The sequence below is a fragment of the Eleginops maclovinus genome, chromosome 18 (assembly GCF_036324505.1).
Source record: "Eleginops maclovinus isolate JMC-PN-2008 ecotype Puerto Natales chromosome 18, JC_Emac_rtc_rv5, whole genome shotgun sequence".
NCBI classification, from domain to species: domain Eukaryota; kingdom Metazoa; phylum Chordata; class Actinopteri; order Perciformes; family Eleginopidae; genus Eleginops; species Eleginops maclovinus.
This window is the reverse complement of record NC_086366.1, coordinates 25,529,108-25,556,623: the sequence shown is the minus strand read 5'-3', so window position 1 is coordinate 25,556,623 and position 27,516 is coordinate 25,529,108. Positions and strand designations below refer to the sequence as shown.

Sequence of the window (27,516 nt, the reverse complement as noted above, 5' to 3'; positions counted from 1 at the left end):
ATAGGGCCTCTTAATGGATGGTAATGAATTCCTAAGTAGGGTCTCCGGTAGGGTTAGGGTTGTAGGATATTAAGTTTAAAGTTAAAAATGTAAAAGGTTACAACTACTTCATTAGTTAACAAACTCTCCCCCTCTAGATGGTGTTGCTAGGCTAAGAAGAACAAAAACAATAATGTATTTTCTTTATATTTTTGTGCACAACTTAGCAAATGCTTAAACTATGCAGGAGAATATCAAGCATGCACAAAACGACATATTGCTAAGATAGGGGGCCTAAATGTATGCTTCTGTAATGGCAGCTGTGACATTCATGGATCAAGTCCATGAACCAGGCACTCTCTGGACGGCTGCTACTCTAGCATATATGTGCAATCTGTTCAGGGATGATTATGTGCCTGGTGAACTTCTCTGGATCAGTGCTTACATTCTTACTGCAGTTCTTTTTCAGCTCCACACCATATCGATTCCAGTGTGAGGTGAAGCCAGAAGGAAATCAGGGGCCTTGTATGCTACCACATACCAGTAAGCAAAAGTTATAAGCACGTAGCATGATGAATTGTGCTCAGCATTAACCGCACTGTGACACAACATATTGATTCCTCCATGACTAAGCACATTTGGGTGGCCCTGTGTGGCAGGTGCTACTGGTGGACCTTGAGGCTGAGGGATGTGATAACTCTGTGTGTTGTGCTGTGCTCGGTCTTCATCATAAACACAACAGCAACATCATGCTGTCATCACTCCACAACAGTTTTAAGACCCTGATAAAGTGTGTGTGCATTCTCAGTGTCAGCCAAGTCCTTTCCTTCCAGGACGGGACAGATTTACAGGAGGGTAGAGTTTGGCAAAAGGGACATTAAAGGTTGCTCGGCCTGAACATCTATTTTCCCAACAGAAGAAGTATACAGCATATTGGAGGAAAGGAACACGAATAATTAGAATTTCACAAATTCAGTATTCATATTCTTTCAAACACTTCTGACAAGGACAGATAAGAAATTTGTTTAGAAACCGGCATGACCAAGCTGCCCTCTGGGTTTGTGGGAACCGAGAATGTCGAGACTCAGCCTTTCCTACAGCCCAAATTAACGGACAAAATGAACGCCACTGCATTATTTAGGCTGCTTTCAGATTATCAAACCAGGTACACATTATCAGTCAAGGTACAAACACATTGAAATATGTCACCTAAGAGATTTTCATTATAATATTTCTGTTAGCACATTTGTCTCAAAAAAGCATTAAGCAGTTCTGAAAATTTAATAAAAAAGCTTGGGCTAAAGGATCAAGACTGATTGTGTTTTCCACATTATTGAAATCTCCATAATGATCAATCTGCTTTGACAAGGAGGCAATCCAATGGGGGATCATAAGGAGAGTCGTGAAACGGCAGGGAGAGTGAGTGTATTAAGGCTTTGATGTTTTCTGAATGCATCTCAGGGCTGTTGCTTAGAGCATCTGCTCAGTTTCTGCCAAACAGATGCTTGTTAACACCGTGTCCTGCACATATGCTGTTAATACAGAACTCTCTGGACTGCATACTGAGCACGGTGACACAACACATCCTATGTGTATTTTTTTTCTTATCAACTCTAAACCTTTATGTACATTTAAATGCTTAAGTCTTGGGCTGTGGTGGAATAGTCTGTTTTGCTTAGGAAGGTTCCTGATGGAGTTAAAGGACCCGGAAGTACCCATGTATCAGCCATGATGAGAGCTGTTGGTATTCTCTAGATGATAGGAAAGGATCTAGTTTATGATGAAATTTACACTAATTACAGTGAAATCATCCAATAATATCAGGGGGAGCGAAGCAGGCAGGACCCAAATGCAGGACAGATACAGGGTTAAACCAAAAATACCTTTTATTTCAAGGCTACAAGACTTAACATACAGAGCGGAACTCTCTCCCTAGTAAACATATCCAACTTCGACGAAGATCTCACAACAACTGAAAGACGAGCAGAACCTAAAGGTCTCCTATTATGCTGTATTTGAACAATATATTAACACACAGAGGTGCTGCGGAGGGGATTTAGCTGGTGACTGTATATGGGGGACGATAGGTTGGGACGTGTCACATGGGCGGGACGTTGCCAGGAGTTCAATGTTAAGCCAGCCCACATTTCCAATATGACGTCATAACCGAAGTAAATCTGGATCAGCTCGTTTGTATGCCCCGTTTTTAGAGATGTGGGTAAGGAGGAAAAGAGAGAGTGTTTTATTTTCTGACACTTTGTGAGTCTCCTTACACACCGGGGACACATATTTATGTATAAAAGACATTAAAAAGTGCATTTTGCATAATAGCGGACCTTTAAATATCGGTAAGAGTGATCAGACAAGATACAGGTGGGAAGGGAGGAAAAACAGAGGAGCACCAGGTGAACACAATCAGGGGATCAAACAGGAGTGAAACACCGAGACAGCAAGTAAAAGCAGACATGACTAGAGGAGTGCACACTTTTCAGAATAAAACGGGAAAACAAAGACAGATCTTGACAAATAAAGTCCACAGAAAATGTTTCCCCACGATCCATATCAATTACATCCTCCGTCATATAATGTCTTCGCCCAGTGTAACCCTTTTTCTAAATCCTCTTTCACATTTTTCCTTAAACCTGTGAAACTTATTGTGGAGGTAAGGGATAAGTGGTTAGGAAAAGACATAGGACATGGTTTTTTTACAATTCGGTTGTAGCCCTTTTCTCTAACAATTTATTTGAATTTAGTTCTGTAAAGGCCCCAAAGCACATACCTCACAAGGCTGACTCAGTGAATCTGAATTCATACCAGTAGTATGAAAACAAAAAACACTCTCCCATAAAAGTCTTGAAATAGAAACTATTAGAATTCACCTCTTTATAGCGAGAGAGTGAAAAGTCCTAGGATACCCTCCGCTGCATCCATAAATCTTGCATGGCTAGTTTTTCAGAGCGAGGTCATGCATATATCACCTCTCCCCTTCTCCTCTTCCTGAACTGTGACCAGCTGACACCGGTCCCCACCCATGCCCCTTATCAATACATCAGCAGGTGTGCTTTGACTGTTGGCGGTACATCTTCATGAGATGGCTCAAACTCTGCCTGACAGCATGGATTCACTCCTACCACACACACACACACACACACACACACACACACACACACACACACACACACACACACACACACACACACACACACACACACACACACACACACACACACACACACACACAGCAAGTCCCAAGTGACTCCGTGTATGCTCACCTCCCTCAAACTCTGTCTGACAGTTGCCAGAGTTTTCCTTCAGGCTCTCTTCCTCGTTGATGATGATGTTCTCGATGTCCTTCATGGTCAGATGGTCGCGGAAGGCGTAGAACAGGATGTGTTTCAACTCCTCCAGGGTGATCCTCTGCATGTCAAACTGCAGGGGGAGAGAAGAGCGGTGGGGATTAAAAGACAGACTATTTTCTTCTCACAATACAGGCTCTATTCTGCTCATTCAGGTTCATATTTGTATGCAGTGTCTCTACTGTGACTTGCTTCCATGTTTTAATGTTCATGGGCTTTACAGTGGTCTTCGTGGCCACGTGGAATTCCTTGCTAGCTTCCTCTGGAGAGTTAGCCCTAACGTTTGCTCTTTTTGATTTGTTTGGTTGATTTGGAAAAATGTAATAACATTTGTATTCACTTTGTATGGAGACGTAATAAGGGAGGCTCAACAATTGTTTATTCCATCCTCCCAAACCCAAAGTCTATATTGCTGACTCTTTTGAGCAAATATGGCTGTCAGATTGGGAGTTAAGTTTCAAAGACTGGGGGAAAAAAGTACACATTATGCTAATTTTCTCAAAGGAGGGATAGTGCGCTGATCTACGGATCAGGGGAGAGTAGGTTCGAGTCCCACTGCAGTCAGCATGTTTTTGTGGAGACACTTCACCCCTGATGGCTCCCGTGGGGATTTTCCACAGTATGGAATATATGTAAGTCGCTTTGGATAAAAGCGTCTAACAAGTGACATGCAATGTAATGTAATTTTCAGGTTCACATTTGTATGAGGTGTCTCTACTGGGGGCATGTCTGCATGCTTTAATGTTCAAAAAGCTCTTTATTTTTCTCATCCTGCCAGTGCTGCAGCACCTCTTTCCACCCTCTGTCTGAAACCAGAGCCCAGTCTGCTCTGATTGGTGAACTGGCCCGCTCTGTTGTGATTAGTCATCCGCTTAGAGAAGTCCTGCCCCTTAGCCTATCATGTACAATCTTTTGAATCGCTAGCCTACATTAGCTTGAGTATGACATAGTGATGTCACTATTTTCTGGAAGTCCAATGGGGGAGTGTGTGGGAGAGAAACTCCCTCTCGAGAAAACTTGGGGATTTTAGCCTTTGCAGACAATTTACATACACAGAAAAAAAAAGCATAATTGGGCTTTTTAAATACCGTGTGTGTACTTTTGCAGGATACCAAACAACAAAAGTAGCCTACTTGCTTGTGTGAAGTCATGTGAATCCACTCTTTCCAAATGTTTTGTGTCCCAGCTTCATTAAATCAACACCAACAAAAACTCCATCAAACTGTCACCCTAAACTGTGCAGCACCACACATTCTTGTTCTGTGTTTCCTGCCGACAACTTACAATATATAATGTGCATTACAGAGACCAAAAAAGCTGTAGTGTATAAATCAGTATCATGTTCTAGTCATCCCGGTACTGCTTACAGACGTCGCTTTAATGCATTCACTTTAATCAGGGTGTTACACAATGCCCTGATTAAATTGAATGTGCTGGGGTTATAGCCTGGGAGTGACGGATTTATTGTTCCACTTTCAGCATGTCCACAATTCAATCCAAAAGAAGGCACATACAAAAGGCAAAAGCACAAGCACTAGTAAAACGGAGGTTTGAAGGTAGCTGAGGGCAGCTGGAAGGTTTAAAGAAGTTCAGAGAGACGTATATCCTATTGCTCAGCTATCTTGAACAGGGGTCCACGGAGGTACTGCGGGGAGGGGGGGGGGGGGTCGCAAAATTGTTGGTTGATTAGACCAATTTCTTTTAACACAAATGTAAATGTCTTTAAATACACATTAGTCCGACATATTCAAGCGACGGATAAATTGAAGTTATCTTCATTTACAGCACAAGACCTGTCCCGCCAAACCTCCTGTACACAAAGAGGAGGACCCGCCCCCTATCGCTGCTGTGCCAATCACCGGGCGTCATGTTACACGCTGGCTCTGTCAGTTTCCCTGTGATTGGCCGAGAGCCTATTCAGTCCCCAGCTGAGATCCCAGATACAACTTCTGCAGTTACTCTTCTCAACGAGCAGCAGGTGCTGCCGTGAGCCCCTCCGCCGTCTCAAGGCACTCATAGGCGGTCAGTCTCACAGTAGCCTTGCGCTGCAGTCCCAGCTGCAGTCAAAGCGACTCACACTCTCCGCGTCCCGTCCAGACAGCAAATGAATCGCGCGTGCGCACAGCCACCGCTCGCGCTGGCGCTTATCCCAGGGCGGGATCCAGGGACGCTGGAAGTAGGGGCCCTGGTGAAGGACTATTGCAACACTGCAACACTGACGTAGTAAATTAATCATTTTTATTTTCAACTTTTTACTTTTAAAAATAAAAACATAATTGTTTCCTTTACATAATCGTGATATTTTTGTTTCCTGTAGCATAATATTGAATCTAGCTCATTTTTTGCTCCGTTGCGCTGCGTTTGGTGTGACGTCATTGTCACCGGGTGACGTCACTCAGCACCCCCAACTCTGTATGACTTTCAGCGTCACTGGCGGGATCTGTTGCTGTAGGACGCAAATATAAATGTTTCTTCACTGTGCTCTGTCACACTCAAATACATAACTGCATTTGACTCACACAGCCTCAGTCACTTACTCACCTCATCCACTGTGTGTATGCCTCTCTGACATAAACTGAACATCTAGCTAGCTAGCTCATCATGTCTAAACTTTATGCTCAAAAATATCGAAAGGAGTGGGAATCAAACATTGAATTCAAAGGCTGGTTCAAGCCGTTTATTGGAGACGATACACGGGCATACTGCATGCACTGTAAGGCTGATTTCTACGCCAAACTTTGCGATGTAAGAAAACGCATGGCAACTAAAAAACATACCGAAACACAGTGGGCTTCTGGAGTGAGGTTTTGAAGTTCAGGATTGGAATGCAGCGGATATCAACCCGTTCCAGGAACTTGCCATTGCAGCTGTGTCTCTGTTGTCCTTGCCACACTCGAATGCTGAAGTCGAGAGATTATTCAGCCAGATGAGTAAAAAGCAAGCTAAGAAATCGGATGTCCTTGCAGACCCTTAACTCCATCCTGTATGTCCGATATGGTCTGAAGCTGTCTGGGGATGCTTGCTATGAGCACAAGCTGCCTGATGATGCTTTGCAGCTTTTTGGAACATCAGCTGCTTACTCATTTAAGTCAGCTCCCTCCGTTGCTGAACCTGCCATAGAAAGCCTTGACCAAAATGAAGAGGACCTACTCTTTCTGTGAGCCAGCACAGCGTGTGTGTGTGTGTGTGTGTGTGGAGTGGGGTCAGAAAAATAAAGATAACATAAGGTTAGACATAAGGTTAGAAACTAAACCAAACTTAAGAACCCCCCCCCCCAAAAAAAGACCTAAGTAACTCTGCCAGTGTCTCTTCTGGGTCACTTTGCCGGTCCCAAGCCCGATAATAGAGGAGGGTTGGACGTAGAGCTAGCAATTCCACTCCACATAACAGTCTTTTGATTAAATTTGACATTCTAACATTTAACAATGCAGGAAAAAAAAAAGATTTATGTACAGCGTCAATTACAACCAGGGTGCGATTTGTAGGGGGGGATGGTGAGGATTTCCCCCCCTCTGGTTTTCCTATCCCTACCTCTGCTAAATTATTTTTATCTCCGGTGGGGACAAGGATTTCCCCCCCTTGATAGCGATGAATGCAACTTAACTGCTAGACTACTTAAACTCTTGAAATCTAACGATCTTCAGTGTCAGAGTAGGCTATTCAGCAGCCTTCTGGCAGACTGCGCATATTTCGGAACGTCATCGAAAACAAAAACATTGTAACATTTTAGTGCGGGAACTTTGCAGGAAAAACAGCGCTGATGCAAACATGAAACGCGTTCAGAGCAGCATATCGTCCTACTTTACGGGACCAAATAATAAAACAACGAAATTAACACCTGAGAGTGATAGCGCAAGAAATTCGCTGGAGGTTGGCGTTCATGTAGGCCTGCAGGACGATTCCCAGCCACTTGATGAAAGAAACGCCGATGTTGCTAGCGACTCTGAAACGCATGTGGTAGGAGGGTGCATTGAGCCGGGGCGCTTTGCTAAATGGAGAGAGGGTCGTGAGTGGCTAGCTGTCAGCACAGACGGGTCAGTCAAGTGCCAAGCTTGTTCCGACGTCAGGGATTTAGGCCCACACACACAGGAAAGGCTTCATATAGACTCTGCCTTCATTAAAGGCATAAAAGCCAAAACGGCAAAAAAATTAAATGACAAAATCAGCAAGCACGGAAAATGTCAAAGCCATATCAAATGTATTGAAATTGTACAAAAAAGACAAGACGCCGCAATTGAAAAGGCAAATGAGAACAGTGCAGCTCTGTGGCGAAAGCATCATGAGCATAGTTTAAAAACCACAGAGTACTGCATTCGCACAGCTTACATGATCTGCTACACTGACCTGTCATTCAAAATGCAGCCTCACCTGGTTGAACTGCAACAACTCAACGATGTTAACCTCGGTAACATGCTGCATTCTGACAAGGCATGTCGGAATATGCTGATGTTTATTGCAGAGAAAATGACAGTGCGTCTGGTGGACTTCCTTAAAAGCTCACCCGACAAGTTCAGCATTCTCATTGATGAGAGCACAACAGTTTCAAATAAAACATGTCTGATCATTTACATTAGAATTCCATTTGAAGGGGAGTGTTGCAATTTCTTCTTCCAACTTGCTGAGTTGCAGTCGTGCACTGGATCGGCGATCCGTGACACTGTGCTTCAGTGCCTTGAGAAGCAGGGTATCTCAAAAGACATGTTGCGCTCCCGACTAATTGGGTTCGCGACGGATGGGGCCGCCGCTATGTTGGGCCGATACAAGGGGGTCGCCACACTCCTACGTGAGGAGATTAACCCCAACCTGATTGTCATTCACTGCATGAATCACAAACTAGAACTTGCCGTCCATGACACTGTCAAACAAATTACAGATGCAAGTCATTTCCAGATGTTCACTGACTCCCTGTACGCCTTCTTCTCTCAAAGTCCAAAGAACATGCGAGAGCTAGAGCTTGTCGCTTCCAATTTGGAGATGCAAGCTCGCAGGATAGGAAGGGTGTTTGACGTGCGCTGGCTATCCTCGTCTTGCACATCTGTGACGGCTCTTTGGCAAAGCTATCCAGCCCTGGTCAAACTCTTCGCGTCACTGGCCGAAGACACATCACGATCAACCAAAGACAGGGCCAAATGTAAGGGAATGCATGCTAAGATGACTCAGTGGCTTTTCGTGGTGGAGATGGCATTCGTAAAAGACGCGCTCGAAACGATGCAGGCCCTGTCCCTCTTTCTTCAGAGACGAGATGCCACAGCAATCACCGCTACTGCTGAGGTGGGCGTTGCCGTGCGGACACTGAGGGCTATGAGGAATGCCGATGGAGTGAACATACGATGTCTGAAGGAGGAATTGGGCAGTAAGCAAACATTTAAGGGGGTTAATGTGTCTCAGCCGAGTGACGGAGAACAGCGGAAGGCAGAGACCTTTCGTGAGCGTTTTTTCATCTCCTTGGCCGATAACATCCAGAGCAGGCTCGATGACAACGGCATTTTTTCTGCGGCGGCTGCGCTGAACCCCTCAAATTGGCCCTCCGATGAAGATGAACGGTTGCTTTATGGGGATGACAAACTTCTGACCATTCATAAAAGCCTTGCTATAGCAGACACAAATATGCCCACACTCCTCAAAGAATTTCATGAACTGAAATGCAATGGTGTCACTGGGGAGACTTTGAAAAAAGTGCTCATCGCTGTCTCCACGCTCCCTGTGTCAACGGCTGAGTGCGAGCGTGGCTTTAGTGCGATGAACCACATCCTCACGGAAGAACGAAACAGAATGCACGTCTCCACTTTGAATGGCCTACTGTTCATTGGTGTCAATGGTCCAGAGGTGGCATCCTTTCCTGCGCACACATTTGCAGAATTGTGGATAAAAGAGGGCCGAAATGCTGCAGACAATGCCCCGACAGGAAAACCGAAAAAGCCACCACAAATTCGTCACCAGAGCCGACTGTTTACCTAGTCTAGTTTTCCAGACCTGTCCCTGAATTGTTGACAGCACGTTTTGCTATTTTAGTGAATTATTTAGTGAACAGGTGTATATATATAGCCTACCTTTTGCGTTTTTTTCTCCCTATGCAAGTTAAAAGTCCAATGTTCTTGTCTATGAATAAAAAATAAAAAACATCCCCCCCTCTGTTTTTTTGTCAAATCGCACCCTGATTACAACTACATGCAAATGGGGAAATTATGCAAATTAGGCAATGACGTCATTTAGCAAGTTCTAGCGACTTTTAGGACAGCCAATAGCTACTTTTCTTACTGAGGAGTTGGCAACACTGTATATGTATGTATATGTACTGCAATATATATTATAAATGGCAGTGGAATGGCCAACCCTTCACAGGTTTAAAATAAAAACATGAACATATGAATGTATTAATTGATCTCTCTATCAGTTTGAAGAACGTTGAAGACCCCTGCTGCTTGACATAAAGAAAACCTTTCTTCCCTTTGAGTGCTTGAAAGCAGCCCTTCATATAACACTTGACAGCGGTAATAAAAACAAGACATGTGTTTCTTCGAATAAGCTGCTTAAAAATAACCGTGTGACTGTGATTTACGGTAAACCTGACTGAGAATAAATTAATCATCCTTGCACAATACTGAAGCATTTGATAGGACTGGATGCACTCAATCTCTCTGAATGTTGGCATGAACAAACCCTGTCATTTCAACTGACTCAATAAACCAACTTTATCAGGCTATTGGTAGGATGCCCTTTCCTGTACACACCAGAGGAGGAAAAAGGCATCATCAAAACTGACTGCAGAGGACGGAAAAGTCTCAGACCAGAGGTGGGAAGGAAATACATTTACTCAAGTACAGTACTTAAGTACACTTTGAGATACTTGTACTTTACTTGAGTATTTCCATTCAATGCTACTGTGTACTTCTATTCCACTACAATTCAGAGATAAATGGTGTACTTTTACTCCACTACATTTATTTAATCCCTTTAGTTTCTTTACAGATCTGGATTAATGATGGTAAATATAATCAGCCCTTAAATCAGACTTTAGTTCACCTGGAGTAAATTCAGCAGCTACCCTGCAGTATACAAAGCCATTCAAACTAGCTGCACCTTTTCCAGCTCTGAGAACACCTTAATGATCAATAATTATAAAACATATCAGATATACATTGCCTGGCCAAAAAAAAGGTCACACTTCAATATCGTTTCCACAAGCTTCTGCAATGTCACAACATTTATTTCTGTCTTGCAAACATTTTTCGGAACAGGGTAAATCTGGACTCATCAGACCATAAGCCTCACTAACCAGTGGTTTTCTTACGGCTACACAGCTGTTTAGTCCCAATCCCTTGAGTTCCCTCCGCATTGTGCGTGTGGAAATGCTCTTACTTTCACTATTAAACATAGCCGTGAGTTCTACTGTTGTTTCTCTACCATTTGATTTCACCAAACGTTTAAGTGACCACATTCCTTCCTGGGAGATGATGTTTCCCCACTGTCCTTCCAGTTTTTTTTCTTTTTTTCAAATATGTTTTATTGAGTACCAACCATACAAAGTGTACACAATGTGAAGACACATAAAAATATGAAACAGTGCTCACATTTCCCCCCCCCCCAATACACCATCTCTACCCCCTACATGGAATCCCACACCCTGATGCCACCTGTTCCAAGGTGACAGACACAATACAAAAGTATAACACAATACAAATGTAAATGATAAGAAAAACAGGACCAAACAAGAGCGGAACCAAAAACCAAACATAAAATACAAAAAGAAAAAGAGAAAAAAAATACAATCTTTGAATTGGTGGTTAATTACACTGTAAATCAAAAGGACTTAAATATCTCACTCATCAGGCATAATGTCTAGGAAGTCTATGATGGAGAGCAAGGGGTTCCAAGTTTGATCAAATTTCCTCAAGGAGCCTCTGAGGGAGAATCTTACCCTCTCAAGTTTTAGATTATATAGAACTTCCTTAATCCATCTGTCATATGACGGAGGCAGGGCCTGCTTCCAGTTAAGTAAGATCAAGCGCCTGGCAAGCAAGGTGCAGAAGGCCATAGAGTGTTGTCCTTCAGCTGTTAGAGTGTTGCCATGCGGTATACCAAAAAGGGCAGACATAGGATGTGGGTTTACTACACAATGGTTGGCCGTGTGAAGAGTGTCAAATATTTTGGACCAAAGGTCTGCTAGTTTTGGACATGACCAAAACATGTGAATGAGGTCTGCAGGAGACTGGTTCTATGTATAAGTTTACATTGAATCAGTCCGTGCCGGGCACAGATGGAGGAATTGTGGACTAACTCCAGAATATGGTCCCATTGGTCTTCTTCAATGTGCCCCAAGTCCTGCTCCCATAACAGTCTTGTTTTTTGGGGGAAATCAGAAAAGGTGGAGTCAAGGGCTTTACAAATATGAGAAATAGTCCCTCTCTGATTGGGGTTTACTTTGAGAAGCGTGTCTACCAGTGTCCCTGGAGGGAGGTTTGGAAAATCAGGATAGTTTCTTTGAACAAAATGCCTAATTTGAAAGAAGCGAAAAAGGTGAACAGATGGAAGCTGGAATTTGGTTGACAGGTCGGTGAAGGACATGAAGGTACCATTGTCATAGAGGTCTTTGATAGATATGATACCTCTCACTCCAGAGTTGAAAGGCAGAATCCATAATAGATGGTTTGAAACTATGATTGTGGGATACTGGGGCATGTATAGAGGAACATTGCAGGCTAAAATGCTTTCTGAATTGCATCCATATTTTTAACGACTGAATGACTACAGGGTTAACGCTAATATCAGTAGTTGACACTGGAAGCTGGGAGCATAACCATGACCGTAATGAGGTCTTAGTGGAAGAAAATTCTACTTGGGCCCAAGCTGGCTGATTGGCAGTGGCTTCGACTGTCCAGTATAGGAGTTTTTGAATGTTAGCTGCCCAGTAGTAATGTAGAAAATTGGGGAGGGCCAGCCCCCCAGACCGTTTAGGGAGCTGCAATATATTTGTCCGCATACGCACTGGTTTATTGCCCCAAAGAAAATGTAAAATTGATTTTTCTACTTTGGCAAAAAACTTCTTTGAAATAAGTACAGGGATATGTTGAAATAGGTAAAGAAACTTTGGGAGAATGGTCATTTTGATTAGGTTAACCCTGCCAGCTAAAGAGAAGGGCAGAGTAGACCATCGGTTGAAGTCTTCCTCAACTTTTTTAAGCAAAGGGACAAAATTGCTGTTGAAAGTGTTTGCCAAGGACCCAGTGATAAAAATACCCAAATATTTGAAGCCTTAGTCTACCCATTTAAAAGGGGCTACTTGATTTGGCAATTTACCTACTAAGTTGTTGATTGCGAATAACTCACTCTTTCCAAAATGTAGTTTATAGCCTGACAGTTGGCCAAATTGTTTTAACATTTTTAAAAAATGGGGAGTGAGGTAGAAGGGCTGGACACATACGGAAGCAAGTCGTCAGCATACAGTGACAGTTTGTGTACTGTCCCTTGACGTGAAATGCCCTCAAATTTCTCTTCAGATCTTAGCCAGATAGCCAAAGGCTCAATGGCCATGGCAAACAGTAAAGGGGACAGTGGGCACCCTTGTCTTGTGCCGCGGTGAAGTTGAAAGGAGGATGAGAGCACATTATTTGTTTGTACAGATGCCACTGGGGATGAATATAACAACTTCACCCATTATATGAAACCTGAACCCAAACCAAATCTATCCATCATCTCAAAGAGAAACTTCCACTCCACCCTATCAAAAGCTTTCTCAGCATCCAGCGACACCACTATCTCAGGGGTGCTGGAGCTAGGCATGTTCAGAATGTTTAGAAGTCTCCTAGTGTTGTGAAATGAGTGCCTCCCCAGCATGAAGCCTGTTTGATCTGATGGAATGATCCCTGGCAAGACCTGCTGAAGACGGAGGGCTAAAATCTTAGCAAGAATTTTATAATCCACATTTAATAATGATATGGGTCTGAAGCTGCTACAAAGTACGGGGTCCTTGTCCTTTTTTAGGAGAAGAGTAATTGTAGCATTGGTCAAGGTTGGAGGAAGTCGGCCAAGCTCCAACGCCTCATTATACATGTCACTTAGAACTGTGGAGAGAAGTGGGGCACATTTCTTATAAAATTCTACTGTGAATCCATCTGGACCGGGTGATTTTCCACTCTACAATGTAGTTATCGCCCTCATGATCTCAGTTGTGGAGATTGGTTCAGCTAAATTCACTACTAGCCCCTGATCCACTTTAGGAAACTCAATGGTACTTAACACACTACACTCACAGAAATGAATCATGGTGGAGTTTATTTTTAAGCATATGAATCTATTTGATTTTATATGTATGTATTGAAATTAATTATAATCTGTATAATTCTGTCAATTCTAAAATATATTAAATGTAATTACTTAATACATATTAACATGGTTTAAATAAACAAAGCTGTGAAACAAACAAGATTATTTTATTTAAAATGTATGTGATTGGTTTACAATTTGGGGGAAGTGAAATCGGGAAACAGGAAATTACATCCTTATTTTCCGCTGGGCGCCATCTTCATTCTACAGACTGTGGTACCTCGAGTAATCCGTTTTCTACTTACATCCATCTGTGTATTATACGTGCAGTTTTTATCATATTACATTAATATCAATTCATTGATCAAATCTACGTAGTTTGTGATGATTGTAAGCAGTTCTTTAGGCCTACTATGTTGTGTGTACCGGTGTTCCGGTTCAACTGGTTGAGTTGGTCTGGTCTTTACGTTTTCCACTCCTTGAGTGTCATATGACGCTGTATGGGCCGAATCATATGTGGTTGCCAGGTTCGTCATTTTCACCTTACTTGTGTGCAGTGGCGGCTGGTGAAAAAAAATCTTGGTGGGGCTAGTGTGCAAACAGATTTCCCTGCCTAATCTAGCATAAGCATTCAAATGAACAGTCGGAAAATGACTACAGTTCCACAATAATAATTTAATTTCACAGTTTCCAGCTTCACAGAAAAAGTAACAATTTACAGCTATATTAGACTTTATGCTATCAAATACTATACAATACAATCAAGGGATAAATGAACAACAAGGGTATGATTTCAGCTGAATCTATACAAATCAACAGTGAGTGAGTGAATGAGTGAGTGTGGGTTGAGAAGAGAGAATGAAACAGAACTTTCCTATTCAAATGTAACATATACAAAGAATTTAGAACCAAGTTATTTTCAAACAATTTTACATAAACAGATTATTTTAATACCCTCTCTCAAGGAAAAATGCATTTACTTGGAGAAAACAGCATCAGTGCCATACAGTTGTCATTGCATGTCACAGCCTGAGAGAAACAACAAAGCATTCTCCACAACTATATTATAATTACATACTATAATATTATTACCTATTACATCGCCATCATCTCTCTTCGTCGTCGCACGTATTTTTTCCCCACGTAGCGTAGGACAGAGTCTGGGAGTCGCACTACGAAAAAAAACTATCGCTGGCTCCTTATGTAGCTACAGCAATCCTAAACCTTCACGCATTTTACGTAGCAGTTGGGGCTAAATTTCCAGCGCCCCACCGGCGTTAAATTTGGCGACGTTGATAGGCCAATTATTCATAATTTCTCCCTAGCAACCATAACCGGATTGGCTGTTTAGCTGCCGGTCAGGGGCACTTTGTCGATCGCCCCATGAGAGAATGATACACTGTCTGTCAGTGGAAATTCACTGTTTAATGAGTGTTAGTTGGTGGAAATGTTGTTTAAATGATTTAAATTGCATGTAGGCACACACACTATTAAGTAAAACTGACATTGATTTAAAAAAAAATATGCAAAAAATATTTGTTCCCCTCAACAGCTGGTGGGGCAGAGCCCCAGCGCCCCCTATGGGCCAGCCGCCTCTGCTTGTGTGTCTGAAGTGTGACCAGACAATATAAAAAATAAAAAAAACTTGGCGAAAAAACCTAGGCATCACTTCATGTAAATGTGCATGTGGAGATCACCTACAGACAACAACACAAAATATGCTGGCCAAGAAATAGAAAATATATATACAACATTCCAACTCCACCGACGGGATTCGAACCCGTAAATCTGAAAATATAAATCTAAGCCATGATCGTTACTCATGACGCCACCGACCGGCTCAAACAACGTCGTGCTTGAACCATATACCTCTTGTCAGCTCTTGTCAGCTGTTTACAAATCACCATTTAACATGGATGAAATAAACCCCACCATGTTAACTGGTGATAGTCACAATATGACACAGGCAGACGCTGCCAACGCAAGCCTCAAAAACGAAAGCAAAAGCCATGTGTTACGGACCAAACACCAGCATGGACATCTGAAAGGATATCGCTTTGTTTTTTTGCCTAAAAATTGCATATAGTGACCATTACAAAGCACATTTCAAACACTATGAAAATAGCCGCTGTGAGATACGAACCCAGTCATGCTGAACCAGGTGAATATTTATTATTGACTATTTGCTTGTAGCTGTTCCCAATTGAGAAAAACTGTCATAATTGGCTACAACTTCATCACTGGATGAATAGGCAAGGGACTGTATTTATTTTTTGGCCGTCAAATACATGCAGGACAGTAATCTTTGTCCACAGGTGGTTCCCCCACACAAAGGCTGTGATACCAGCTTTTACAACGTGTGCACTCCGTCTGGAAGAAAAGGGCAAAAAAAAAAAAGATAGCCTATGCTATTCGGGTAGGGGTGCACGATAATTATCGGCCGATATCAGGAAATGATTACGTTATTACGTTACGCTGAGCGCACTTTGTGCAAAGCTGGCACATATGTTTCAGTGTCTAACCCTCTGAGGACGGATTGGGCGGATCCCCCCCAAAAAGTCTAAGGTTTTACACATCTGTGAATATCTCCGAAACGGTTTATGATAGAGATGTGGTTTTTTGTTTGTTTGCATAGAAATGTTTGAATCTAACTTGTGTCATTGCATCCATTTTCTATATATATTTATTTTTTGAACTTCTGGAATGCAGTTTTTCAGTTTGTAATCCCGTTGCATCAGTTCAAGGGACCTTTATTTAGTTTTATGCGCCGAGAAGCGGAGCCATTTTCCTTTCCTCGCCCATGTTAACCGATTATGTCGTTCATTTCGGCGTCAAATGGCCTAAAATTTCTGATCTTGCAGAAGGTTGGATTTGTGGGTTTTTCAGTAGTGTTGTAGATTATACAAAGAACAGTTTCTTATTTGGCTCTTTCAGATATTGGTTACTTATGAGAATGTTTTCATTTACTTCACTGATCTCTGAATAAAATGGGTTCCTGGTCCTCTATTTTTTCTTTTTTGACATTTTAAGTTGGGATGTTTTGTTGACAACATTTTTATTGTGGCAGGTCAAAGGCTTCATCGGATAAAGTGCAGTCTCTTCTGTCTCCCCGGAAATCTTTGCATCTAAAAGAAGCTCGGAACCTTACCCTCAGAGGACTAACCTATGACCATGTAAGTTACTATCTTATGTTTCATGTACACCATTAGAAATTCACTAAATTAAAGGATTAAGAGTATTACTTTTAATCAATGAGACACGACATGCTGTTCTTTATGGCCCGTACCCACAAACACGGTAAAAACTGGTATCGAGATTCTTTAACGCGACCCTCATTGTGATCAACAATGCTCAAACACCACTTTTTATCATATTTGAATAGTTGATCATTGAATGTACAACTCCATTTATACATAATGTAACTTTTTGACTTTTTGTTTTGTTTTCCAGGCTTTTAGGGAGTCAAAGATCTTGAGGTCATTGTGACCTTGACCTTGTGTCGATCTCATTCTCATGAATGCTATATTTACAGTGCCTTAAGGGAATTTCTTCAAATTAACACGCACTTGGCCTCAATGATGAGCTGCTTAGAATTTGGTGGTCAAAGGTCAAGGTTAGACTGACACAGCTCATTGTTCTCTGTTCCCTCCATCTTTCAGGACATCGAATGCAGTGGGTTCAAGGCAGACGTCGCAGGGATGACCATGGCAAACTACACCGTTCGAGCTGACAGTGATGATCCTGATGGTCCTGGTGGACGTTTTGCAGATGTCGGTGTGGTCCTGGAAGGGGTCAAAGCTCTCCACAACCTCCAGAGTATCAACCATGCATGCGTGATGCTTTATGGGTTGATCTACACACTTAATCTAAGCTATCCAAAAAGCTTGAAGAATACATTTGAAGTTTACCAGAAGATCCTGATGGACCTGGAATCGTCCAAGCTTTCCCCCAAAGTACAAGCACTGAAAGGAGGTACTACATATAGTGTTCTTGTACGTTCACAACCTGGAAGATTCACACATATCGAACAAACAGAAAGCTAGAAACGGCAGGTGCTCAGTCAACTATGTTCCTGTCAGGTGATGAGTTACAACTTTGATTAACCTTCCTAAATTGCCTCTGTTCTATTAAAGTTAGAAAACATTGTTCATGTTCCACCTACAGCCGTAGATGACTTAGTTGAAGAGCTACACTACCTGCTGAGTTCTGTGTCTGGTGAAGAGAAGAGTTTTCCTCTAATGTTAATACATTTGTTGAATCAACAAGGTGGTCTGATTGTATGCATCATTGAGATATTGTTGAATGGGAAATAGAACAATTCATTGGATATTAATCACTAAAATACATAAATCCAATACATTTTGATTGAATGTAAGCTTAATTGTTATGTATTTCAAACACATACACATTATTCATCTTGAATAGGTAACCTAATTACTATGTAATTCAAACAAATGTACTTAATGTATTCTGAATACATAATCTGATTAATATGCATTTAAATTCAATAAATTATAATAATACTGAATACATAAACCTGGTGAATATGCATTTCAAATGAATAGGCTTGTTACATGATGCATATGCATCATGTAAAGTTTATTAGGTAGGTTTATGTTCAAATTATTAAAAAAATTAAATGGAACTTTGTCATGTAATTATTTTACATAAATCTTAAAAGTTAGGGTTAAATATTTCTGTGAGTGTAGCTGAACTGGTGTTAGGGTGGTCGGGAGCGTATAAATCAGAGTAAAATTTAGAGAATGTTTCATTTATAAGATTTGGTTCAGTGGTGGTGGCGCCTGATGGAGATTTAATACTAGGTATGAACCTAGATGCTGCTGCAGCTCTGGCTCGCTGGGCAAGGAGTTTACCAGCTTTGTCCCCTGACTCAAAAAATTCTTTGCCTAGACTTGAGCAACTGCATTTCTGCTTCATTTGAGGTTAAAAGTTTGAACTCAGATTGATATTGTAGACGCTTTTTGTAAAGTGAAGGGTATGGGTTATTTGCATAGCTATCATCAATTTCAAGAATCTTTTGTGTTAGCGCTGTTTGATTAGACATGGTGATTTTTCTGAGGTGGGATGTGTAGGAAATGATATGGCCTCTTAAATACGCCTTGAAGGACTCACACAAGGTGCCTCTCGACACGTCTGGTTTGTCATTTATTTAAAAAAATAGTTGAATGTTTGATCTTAAGGAGTCTACAAAAGGGTTATTGGCAAGCAAATTTGAGTTAAATCTCCACGGTTTGAAAGAACGGTTGTGGTTGGGGAAGTTTATGTCTAGTGACGTGGGAGCATGATCTGAGATCACAATGCTATGATAATCACATGAGAGTACATTCGAAAGCAGCCTGTTATCTACAAAAAAAAAAATATTCGAGAATAGGTGTGGTGAACATGTGACAAGAAAGAAAAAGATTTTTTTTCATAGAATTTGCGCCTCCATGGGTCAGACATGCCCAGCTCTCCTGCAAAAGACGCTAGTAACTTAACAGACTTTGTGAGGGAATGTGGTCTATTGGAAGATCTGTCCAAATCAGCATGTTGTACAAAGTTGGAATCTCCCCCAATGATAATGTGGTATGTTTCAATATTGGGAATAGAAATAAAAAGCCTTGAGATAAATTGTTTATCATCCCAATTAGGTGCATAGATGCTAGCTAGGATGACTTTGATGTGGCAGAGTGTCCCTGACACAATAACAAACCGACCAGTTGAGTCAGCAATGACATCTACTGCTTCAAATGGAATATTATTTTTGAATCAAAATGGCTGCAGCCCTGGCTCTTGCACTAAACTTTGAATGATATAATTGGCTGAACCTACACCTTTTGATGCTCATAGTCTCACCACTATGTAAATGGGTCTCCTGTAGGAATACCACATCTCCTTTTAGATTTTGGAGATGAGATATAATCTTATTTATTTTAGTGGGTTGAGATGCCCCCTTGACATTCCATGATGTGAAAGGAATATTATTCATTGTGTGTCTACTTTCCATTAAGGTAGTGGTGAGTTAGGACTATACAGTGTAATATATGAGTAGTATGTGACAAAGAAAAGGAAATAAAAGAAAACAACAAAAACAACAAAAAAGAAAACAACCAAACAAATATATGTAAATAAAAGGAGAAGATACAGGTAGCACCCCCCACCCTGCAACCACCCCCACTTCAGACACAGACGTGCCACGTTGCCTACTTATCAAAATTCTCCCGGGGCTCCTTAAACTTGATTTATAGTCGGTGAAAAAAGACGCAACGCAGGACGCAAGACGCATCGCAAGCCCTTGCGCGGTTGCAAGCCCCCCCTTGCGTGCTCGCGTGTGTCACCTCAATTTTCTAACTTTTACGTAAGACGCAAGACGTAAGCACTGGCGCAAGCCACTATCTACATCACGTCCGGCGGCGTGTTCACATCTTCCGGTTTCATCATATCTGGCATCGCAAGTCGCCATCAGCACAATGGAGTGACAGCCTTTGTAATTGAAGAAGTCACTCCCGGCATGAGGTGGTGCCTTGATGTTGACATGCTTCCCGTCAAGGCTTCCAACGCAGTAAGGGAAGTTCCAGATCCTCCAAAAATCCGCTGCTAGCGCTGCCCACTGGCTGACCGAAGGACAGGGCAGGTACTCGGGTTGTAGAGCTGTCCATAAAGCCCTACAGACTTCGTTCACGATGCCAGACACCGTGCAGGACGCGAGTTTGTAGCTCGCCGTTACAGCCTGTTGACTTCCACCGGAGGCCAACACGCGTAATGTGACAGCTACTCTCTGTGCGGCACTGATAGGCATTCCGTGTGTGCCCCGATGCTGTATGTGTGGCTGAAGACGACGAACCAGGTCATCGAATCTGCCAGCCGACATTCTGAAGTATCTGAAGTGCATTTCTTCATCCATCTGCCTCAGAGGGAGTACGAGAGATGCATATTCGCCCGTGCTCATCCTTGATAGATTCAGTGGACGTACATACCACCTCCTTCTTCTTTCTTCTTCTTCTTCTTCTTCTTCCTCTCGTCTTCGCATTCTCCTTCGCAATAATATTCTTTCCTGTTCAATTAGCAACATTTTCATCAGCCTCAAACGTTTATTTGTTGTGCGTGGCATGGTTCACAATGTGTGTGTAGAGAACAAGACTGGATATATAAACAAGCAAGCTGTCACGCCCACAGACGTCAAAATAGTAGTCCTCTCTAAGGTCGTCATTGAAAAACACATTGCTCCACCTACTGTCCTGGCGGTGAATTTCCTTTCAACGTAGTAGGCTTGGCTAAGGTCGTCATTGGAAAAACCCACTGCTCCACCTACTGTCCTGGCGGGGAATCGCCACGCAGCACACGCAACCGCCGACAAAGCAAAATGAAGTATAAACGCCTCGAGTCATTAACATAAACGCAAGACGTAAGCGTAAGGGCTGTTAAAACAAGTATAATTCAAGCTTTACCCTTGTAGCCTCCCGCCCTACCACACAGTCATAATAAAACAAGAGACTTCAAAACACCTCTGAACAGCGGTTTTACTTTTGAACAGTTTGTGCCTAGAACCTATGGACTCTGCTGGACAGGTTACACCTATATAATGTGAGCGCAGTGAGCTGAGTTGGTACAGTCCAGGAGAAAGGAAAACGCTTCTGTAACACTGCAACTCACACCAGAACCCGCACTGACCTGCGCTCACAGCACAGCCCACGTTACACAAAGTTCATGGCCATGACAAGGGTTACATTTAAGATATAGGTTAAATTAAAATTAGGCAAGAGTATGTGCCAACAACATATCACACAGAACAACTCGCCTACCTGTAAACCAATCAGTCTGAGATCGCCAATTTAGCTTAGGCTATAATCAAGTTTGTCCATTTGGGTGGAGGAAAAAGCATGCCAAGAAAAAAATAAAATAAGCGTAACCCGAGTAGCCAATTGCCTCTTGCTGGAATCAGTCATTTACCACCAAAGATCCTGACTTCTGGTGTGATGCCAAGAACTGCTGGGCTTCCTTCACCGAAAAGAAGCGCCGTCTCGCCCCGTCGTCGGCCCTGATGAACAGTCGCGCTGGATACAGTATTGAAGGTTTGAGCTTGAGAGAGAACAGCTGATGCATGACTTCTTTGTACTCAGCTCGCTGGTCCATCACCTCAGGACAATAATCGTCGTGTAAGTACACCGACTGGCCGTCATATTTTAGGTCCTCTCGCTTCTTGCGGGCAGCACAATTGACCATATCCTTGGTCTGAAATTTCTGGAAGCAAATGATCACGGCTCTAGGTTGATCCGCCTCTGCTGGTTTGGGTCTCAGCGCACGGTGAGCCCTATCAAGCTCTGGGGGAGAAGATCTTTGACCAGTATATCCACCAGGAGATTAGAGAAAAATATTGTTGGTCGTGTTCTCTCGACAGATTCGGGTACTCCAATAAGACGCACGTTGCACCGTCTACTTCTCCACTCCAGGTCGGTTATCTTGGCTTCAGTTTAGCGTTGTCATCAACCATATTGGTTAGCTGAGATTCCAATGACTGTAGTTGATTCAGCCCAGATTCCAGGTCAGAAATGCGTTGTTCATGGTTAGTAACCGTGGTCTGTATGCCGTCTAATTTGGCGTCAGTGGCTGCGAGTTTGTTTTCAAATCTGACGGATAGTGAGTCAGGCTTCGTTAGCAAGTCCGCCCACAGTTCAGCTAGCATACTAGCTAAAGTAGCATTGTCGATAGCGGAGTCCGCTGAGGCAAGTTGTTCTTTTTTCTATTGTTTACCTGCTTGTTTAGACATATTGGCTGGCTAAGACTGTTAATGTACCATTTAAAATTAATTGTAGCGAGGTTAGGATTAATTCGATTGAATAATATTGAAAATAGAGACTGTGTGTCAGGAGCCTGGAAAAACTCCACTACTCCATTCCCCTCGCCAACCGGAAGTCGTCCTTCCAGTTTTTAATAATGCGTTGGACAGTTCTTAACCCGATGTTAGTAGTTTCAGCAATCTCCTTAGATGTTTCCTCTGCTTGATGCATGCCAATAATTTGACCCTTCTGAATCCAGGTGGTGACCTTTTTTTTGGCCGGGTAGTGTATTATTCTGAAATGGACCAATCAAACAATGACTACTTTTACTGTCGCTATTTTAAGTACATTTAGATGAAAATACTTTCTACTTTTACTTTAGGAACATTTTGAATGCACAACTTTTACTGTGACAGAGTATTCCTACACTCTGGTACTTCTTTTACTCAAGTACAAGATCTGAGTACATGTCCTACCTCTTTCTCAGATATATAATAGAACTGATCGGTTTTGGAAGACATGGACTCCGCTATCCCTCACCTAACTACCCTCAACAAAGCAGCAACATCAGTGGTGTAAGAACTACTCAGATTTCCTACATAAGTAGCCATACTACATTTTTAAATTAGTCTTATACAAGTAAAAGTCCTGTATTCAAAATCTTACTTTAGTAAAAGCACAAATGTATTAGCATCACATTACACATAAAGTACCATAAGCAAAAGTAGTCGTACCTATAGGCCCTTTTCAGAGTCATATCAAATTACTGGTTACTCAGTGCTGGGAGTTGTACTTAACTAAAAGTAGCAATACATTAATATCAGAATACTCCATTACAAGTGAACGCCTTATATTCTCAAGTAAATTTACTAATAGTATAAAAAGTAGTAATTGAGTACATAAATGGTCTCCGTACATGATTTAATATTATATACATGACATCCTTGGATTACTAAATTCAAGTATCATTTTACTGTTGGAGAGAAACAGAGTTCTGATAAGCACGTTATAAATGTTAAGAACCTTTCATAGTATATTGTATAATATAACTTTGGGTCACTCAATCAGTCCACTTGCTTGATATTTAGGGATACATTTTCTTAAAATGTTCATCACATGTTTTGCAATGCAACATTTTAATCTGAAGTCACTAAAGCTGAATAAATCATACTTGAATTATTACATGTAGTGGAATGAAACCATATTAGTTCCCCTTAAAATGTGGAGTAAAAGCAGGAAATAGCATTTAATGGAAATACTCAGGTAAAGTACAAGTACATAAGTACAGTAAATATACTTTGTTTACCTTCCACCACTAAGCAGACTGTCTGCGAGCAGTGATGGGCAAGTTACTTCTAAAATGTAATACAGTACATATTACTTATTGCTGTCTTTTTAAAGTAATAAGTTACATTACATTATTACTGTCTCTGAACTGTAATGAGTTACACTACTTTTGCGTTACTTTGAGTTACTTTCACCAAAATAACTGCTAAAATATGGCTTTAAATGCTAAAATGTAGTTTATTGCAGCTCATTAATTAAAGCTATCCATCTATCTGGCAGGAATGCTGAACATTAGGAAAAGAGCTAGAAATTAAACTCATGCTCCGTTTAAGTGGGCTGAATAATATGTGATACCGGTAACATGACGTCTCTGTGTGTTATTAATAACATGTTAGTGGAGCCTCTGCACGGCCCTGTAACCTGCTGTATATGAACGAGTCTCTATTCAATGTTAGCTCACCTTATCATTGGTGTGTTAACGGGGATTTGCTGACAAGCTTTCTAAAAGCCGGTGATTCCACAGAGGACAGAGGCTGCAGATCTTCAACACTCTGCCACGAGTCTCTTAACTCCTCGGGGTTCAACCAGCAGACCCAGAGAAAGTTACCTTCTGTTTCTTCGGCCTGCGCTCACTCCTGTCTTTTTCTTTTCTTTTCTCCGAGCCTGTAGCTCTGCATTGTGAGCCTGCAGCTCTGCATTGTGAGCCTGCAGCTCTGCATTGTGAGCCTGCAGCTCTGCATTGCGAGCCTGCAGCTCTGCATTGTGAGCCTGCAGCTCTGCATTACCAATCTGTTTCTGCAGCCCTCTTAACCAATAGTAAACAGGCGTACTGAGCAACTATTCTACCGGCACAATTATTTCTCTGGTGTCAGAATGTCTCGCAATGTTTATGATTTCCTAAAAACTAAACACCACATCATTTCAGGTTAAAATGTGTTGTAACTGCATTACTGAGAATTGTAACGGGTATTATATTACCCACATTTCAGAAGTAATGCGTTATATTACTGCGTTGCAGTAAAAAGTAATACATTACTGTAACTGAGCAATAAACTGGAACACACAAAGAGGATGCTGGAGACCAGAAACTGAGGATGTCTTACTATAATGAAGGTTATATTGAAGCTTGATCAAGGATGATCGACAATGACAAAACAACCAGATATGTGTCCACGCTGCTGCTACCATCTGTTCTGAAGCACCGGCATTCTCTTAATGTATTTATCCTGAGCAGCCTGCAGTTCCTTATCTAAAGATGAGTCATCGATGACTCATAAAATCTAAGTCAAAACAATGTTAGCAAGACATATATCCTCTGACTTTCCATCTCCTTTACCTCACATTCCAGAGAGCACCGTTCCTTCTTAACCTGTTTTGGCCAACAGTTCTTCATGTCTCAGTAATGTGATTGGATTTGGGAGTGAATGATCTAACACAAGGAAAGTTTCACTTATTTCTACAACATTAAAAGAGAGTCTAATGTCGGAATATGTTGAACAGTTGGGTCTTTTCAGTGCTGATCTCCCACAGACTTAAGTACTTGTTAAAGTCCCTGCTTCCTTCCCAGTGCATGCTGGGATTGGCCCTATAACTGTGACCCTAAACAGATATGCTGTGCAGAGGATGGAGGCAGCACTGAGTCGGCCCAATGAAACTTGAGCTGTTAAAGGCAGTTAAAGGTAAGTGAGGAGTTCTGGAAATCTAACCACATTAATGTGAGCAAACAAACGTTTTATTTTTTAGTCTCGGATGAACCACAGCATAAAGTGTCTTACAACTTCTATTCTTCTCTCTTTTTGCACTATTTTATTTATCTTATTTGCACCATGTATGTTGAGTTGTTGGAGGAGCATGGGATATAAGATTTTCATTGCAAACATATACATTGTATATGCTGTGCATATGACCAATAAAACCTTGAAACCTTGAAACTTTTGGAACAGAAGGTGAACTAATCTGTGACATACTTGGTTTTATTCGTACATGCATTGTGAATTTGTAATACAGACATTTACCAGCATCAGGACAAACACCAGACTCAGGAATTGTTTTATCCTACAGGTTATAAGACTGTTCTCCTGAGCTCTGCAGAGCCTTTACCTCTTGTGTTTATAGCATGCATCAGTTTACAGCTCACATATTTATAAATATTTACAATAAGGAGTATTTCAGTTTACTGTACAGTCCTTCATTTTACATTCCATTTTTATTTAAGCTTATTCTATTGAACATACATATTTCTGTATTTACATACACATTGGTTACCATTCTCTTGCACTTTCTTTTTTTTATTTCTGTTTCTCCTTGCACTACTTTTATTGTTTTACGTCATGTATACAACATACTGATGTTGTATTGTTGGAACAGCCTGGTACTTTGATTTGTAAACAACAATGTAGCTATTGTGCATAGATAATAAAGCCTTTGAGTCGTTATAATCTTTAATCATTTGTGTAAAAAAATACGTACTATTTATATACTAAGTTAGCTGACTTACTATTAATGAGATATATATTTTCCCTGGGTTTAAAATCTGAAACACTTCAGGTCAACGGCTCCATATTGTGTCCGTAATTGAAAAAAGGACGTTCAGGATTTAAGGGGTCCTTTTCTGTTCATGTTCAGGTTCATATTAGTATGTAATGTCTCTCCTGGGACATGTCTCCATGCTTTAATGTTCAAAAGCTCTTAATCTTTCTCATACTGCCTGTGCTGCAACACCTCTTGTCACCCTCTGTCTGATACCAGAGCCCAGTCTGCGTGTCATGTAAAATGTATTGAAGAGTAAGCCATAGAAGTGTTACATAGTGATGTCACTCAGGAGGGAACACAGCGAGTTTAGCCTTTGCAGACCATTTACATGCACAAAAAAACCTATATAACACTACTGGAGATTATTGTGATGTAAGAGAATTACATGACACTCTTGAATGACATCAACGCAAAAATCTCTGAGGGTGTATATAGCCACAAAGTGAGGCACATCCACTCAGAGAAGGATAACATTCCCTTGGCTTCCTGGCAAGCACACTGGGCGGATAATTGCATAAATCACTGCATAAATCACACTCTGACATAAATCACACTTAGCATCAATACCATTTGTTATATCTCCAACTCTGAGCATGCACAAAATGTTAATCAGCCGCCATAAAGAGTCATTATCAGAGCTAATTCTCAGTCAGGGTCAATGCTGCTGCTTCGGTTTGCTGGATCAATTAAAAGAGGAGGTAAATATGATTCAATAGGCTGTCTGCATAGTCAACATGCATAATGTAACATCGATGGATTGCTGCAAGATAGGACAGGGTGCTAGGGTTAGTGTAGAAATCAAATAATAGTACTGCTACTGCTGGTACAACTCAAATAAATACTACTTTACTGCAACTACTACTTCAACTTACTTGACTGCTACATTTAAACAAAATGTTTTTCAATTGACAGTACAGTGATGGAAACCATGCACTCATATGTTACCCTTTGTTAAAAATGTGTCAAAAGATGCTGCTGCTGAACGCTACAACGCTTTTATGAAAAATGTAAGGACTAATCATGCAGCACTCTATTATGTTCAATAGCTTTAATTTAATTGGATATAAGTGGTGTTACTGACTCCATTAATGTTCACAGGTCTCAAAACCACCTCATAAAATTCAGAAACTATGATAAACCTTTATTGATTCACTGTCCAGAGACGCTCTTCTTATCAACCATGGATTATTTAAACTGTATGAAACCATCACAGGCTTACTTCACAACTCATATCAGTATTCATGTGACAGTGTTCTGATGCTCATGAGCTGCAGCACATTTTTAGATAAGAATCCTTTTTTTCCCCCAGTGGATCAAACATT

At 41.4% G+C, this 27,516-nt stretch overlaps 1 protein-coding gene across 1 annotated transcript in view; it reads right to left on the bottom strand.

Moving 5' to 3' along the window:
- Window positions 1–27,516, bottom strand: part of caln1 (calneuron 1) — a 109,877-nt gene that overhangs the window by 9,375 nt on the left and 72,986 nt on the right. Inside the window, exon 5 of the mRNA XM_063907873.1 lies at window positions 3,252–3,408. Within this exon, the coding sequence (XP_063763943.1) occupies window positions 3,252–3,408 (157 nt within the window). The remainder of the gene's footprint in view (window positions 1–3,251; window positions 3,409–27,516) is intronic.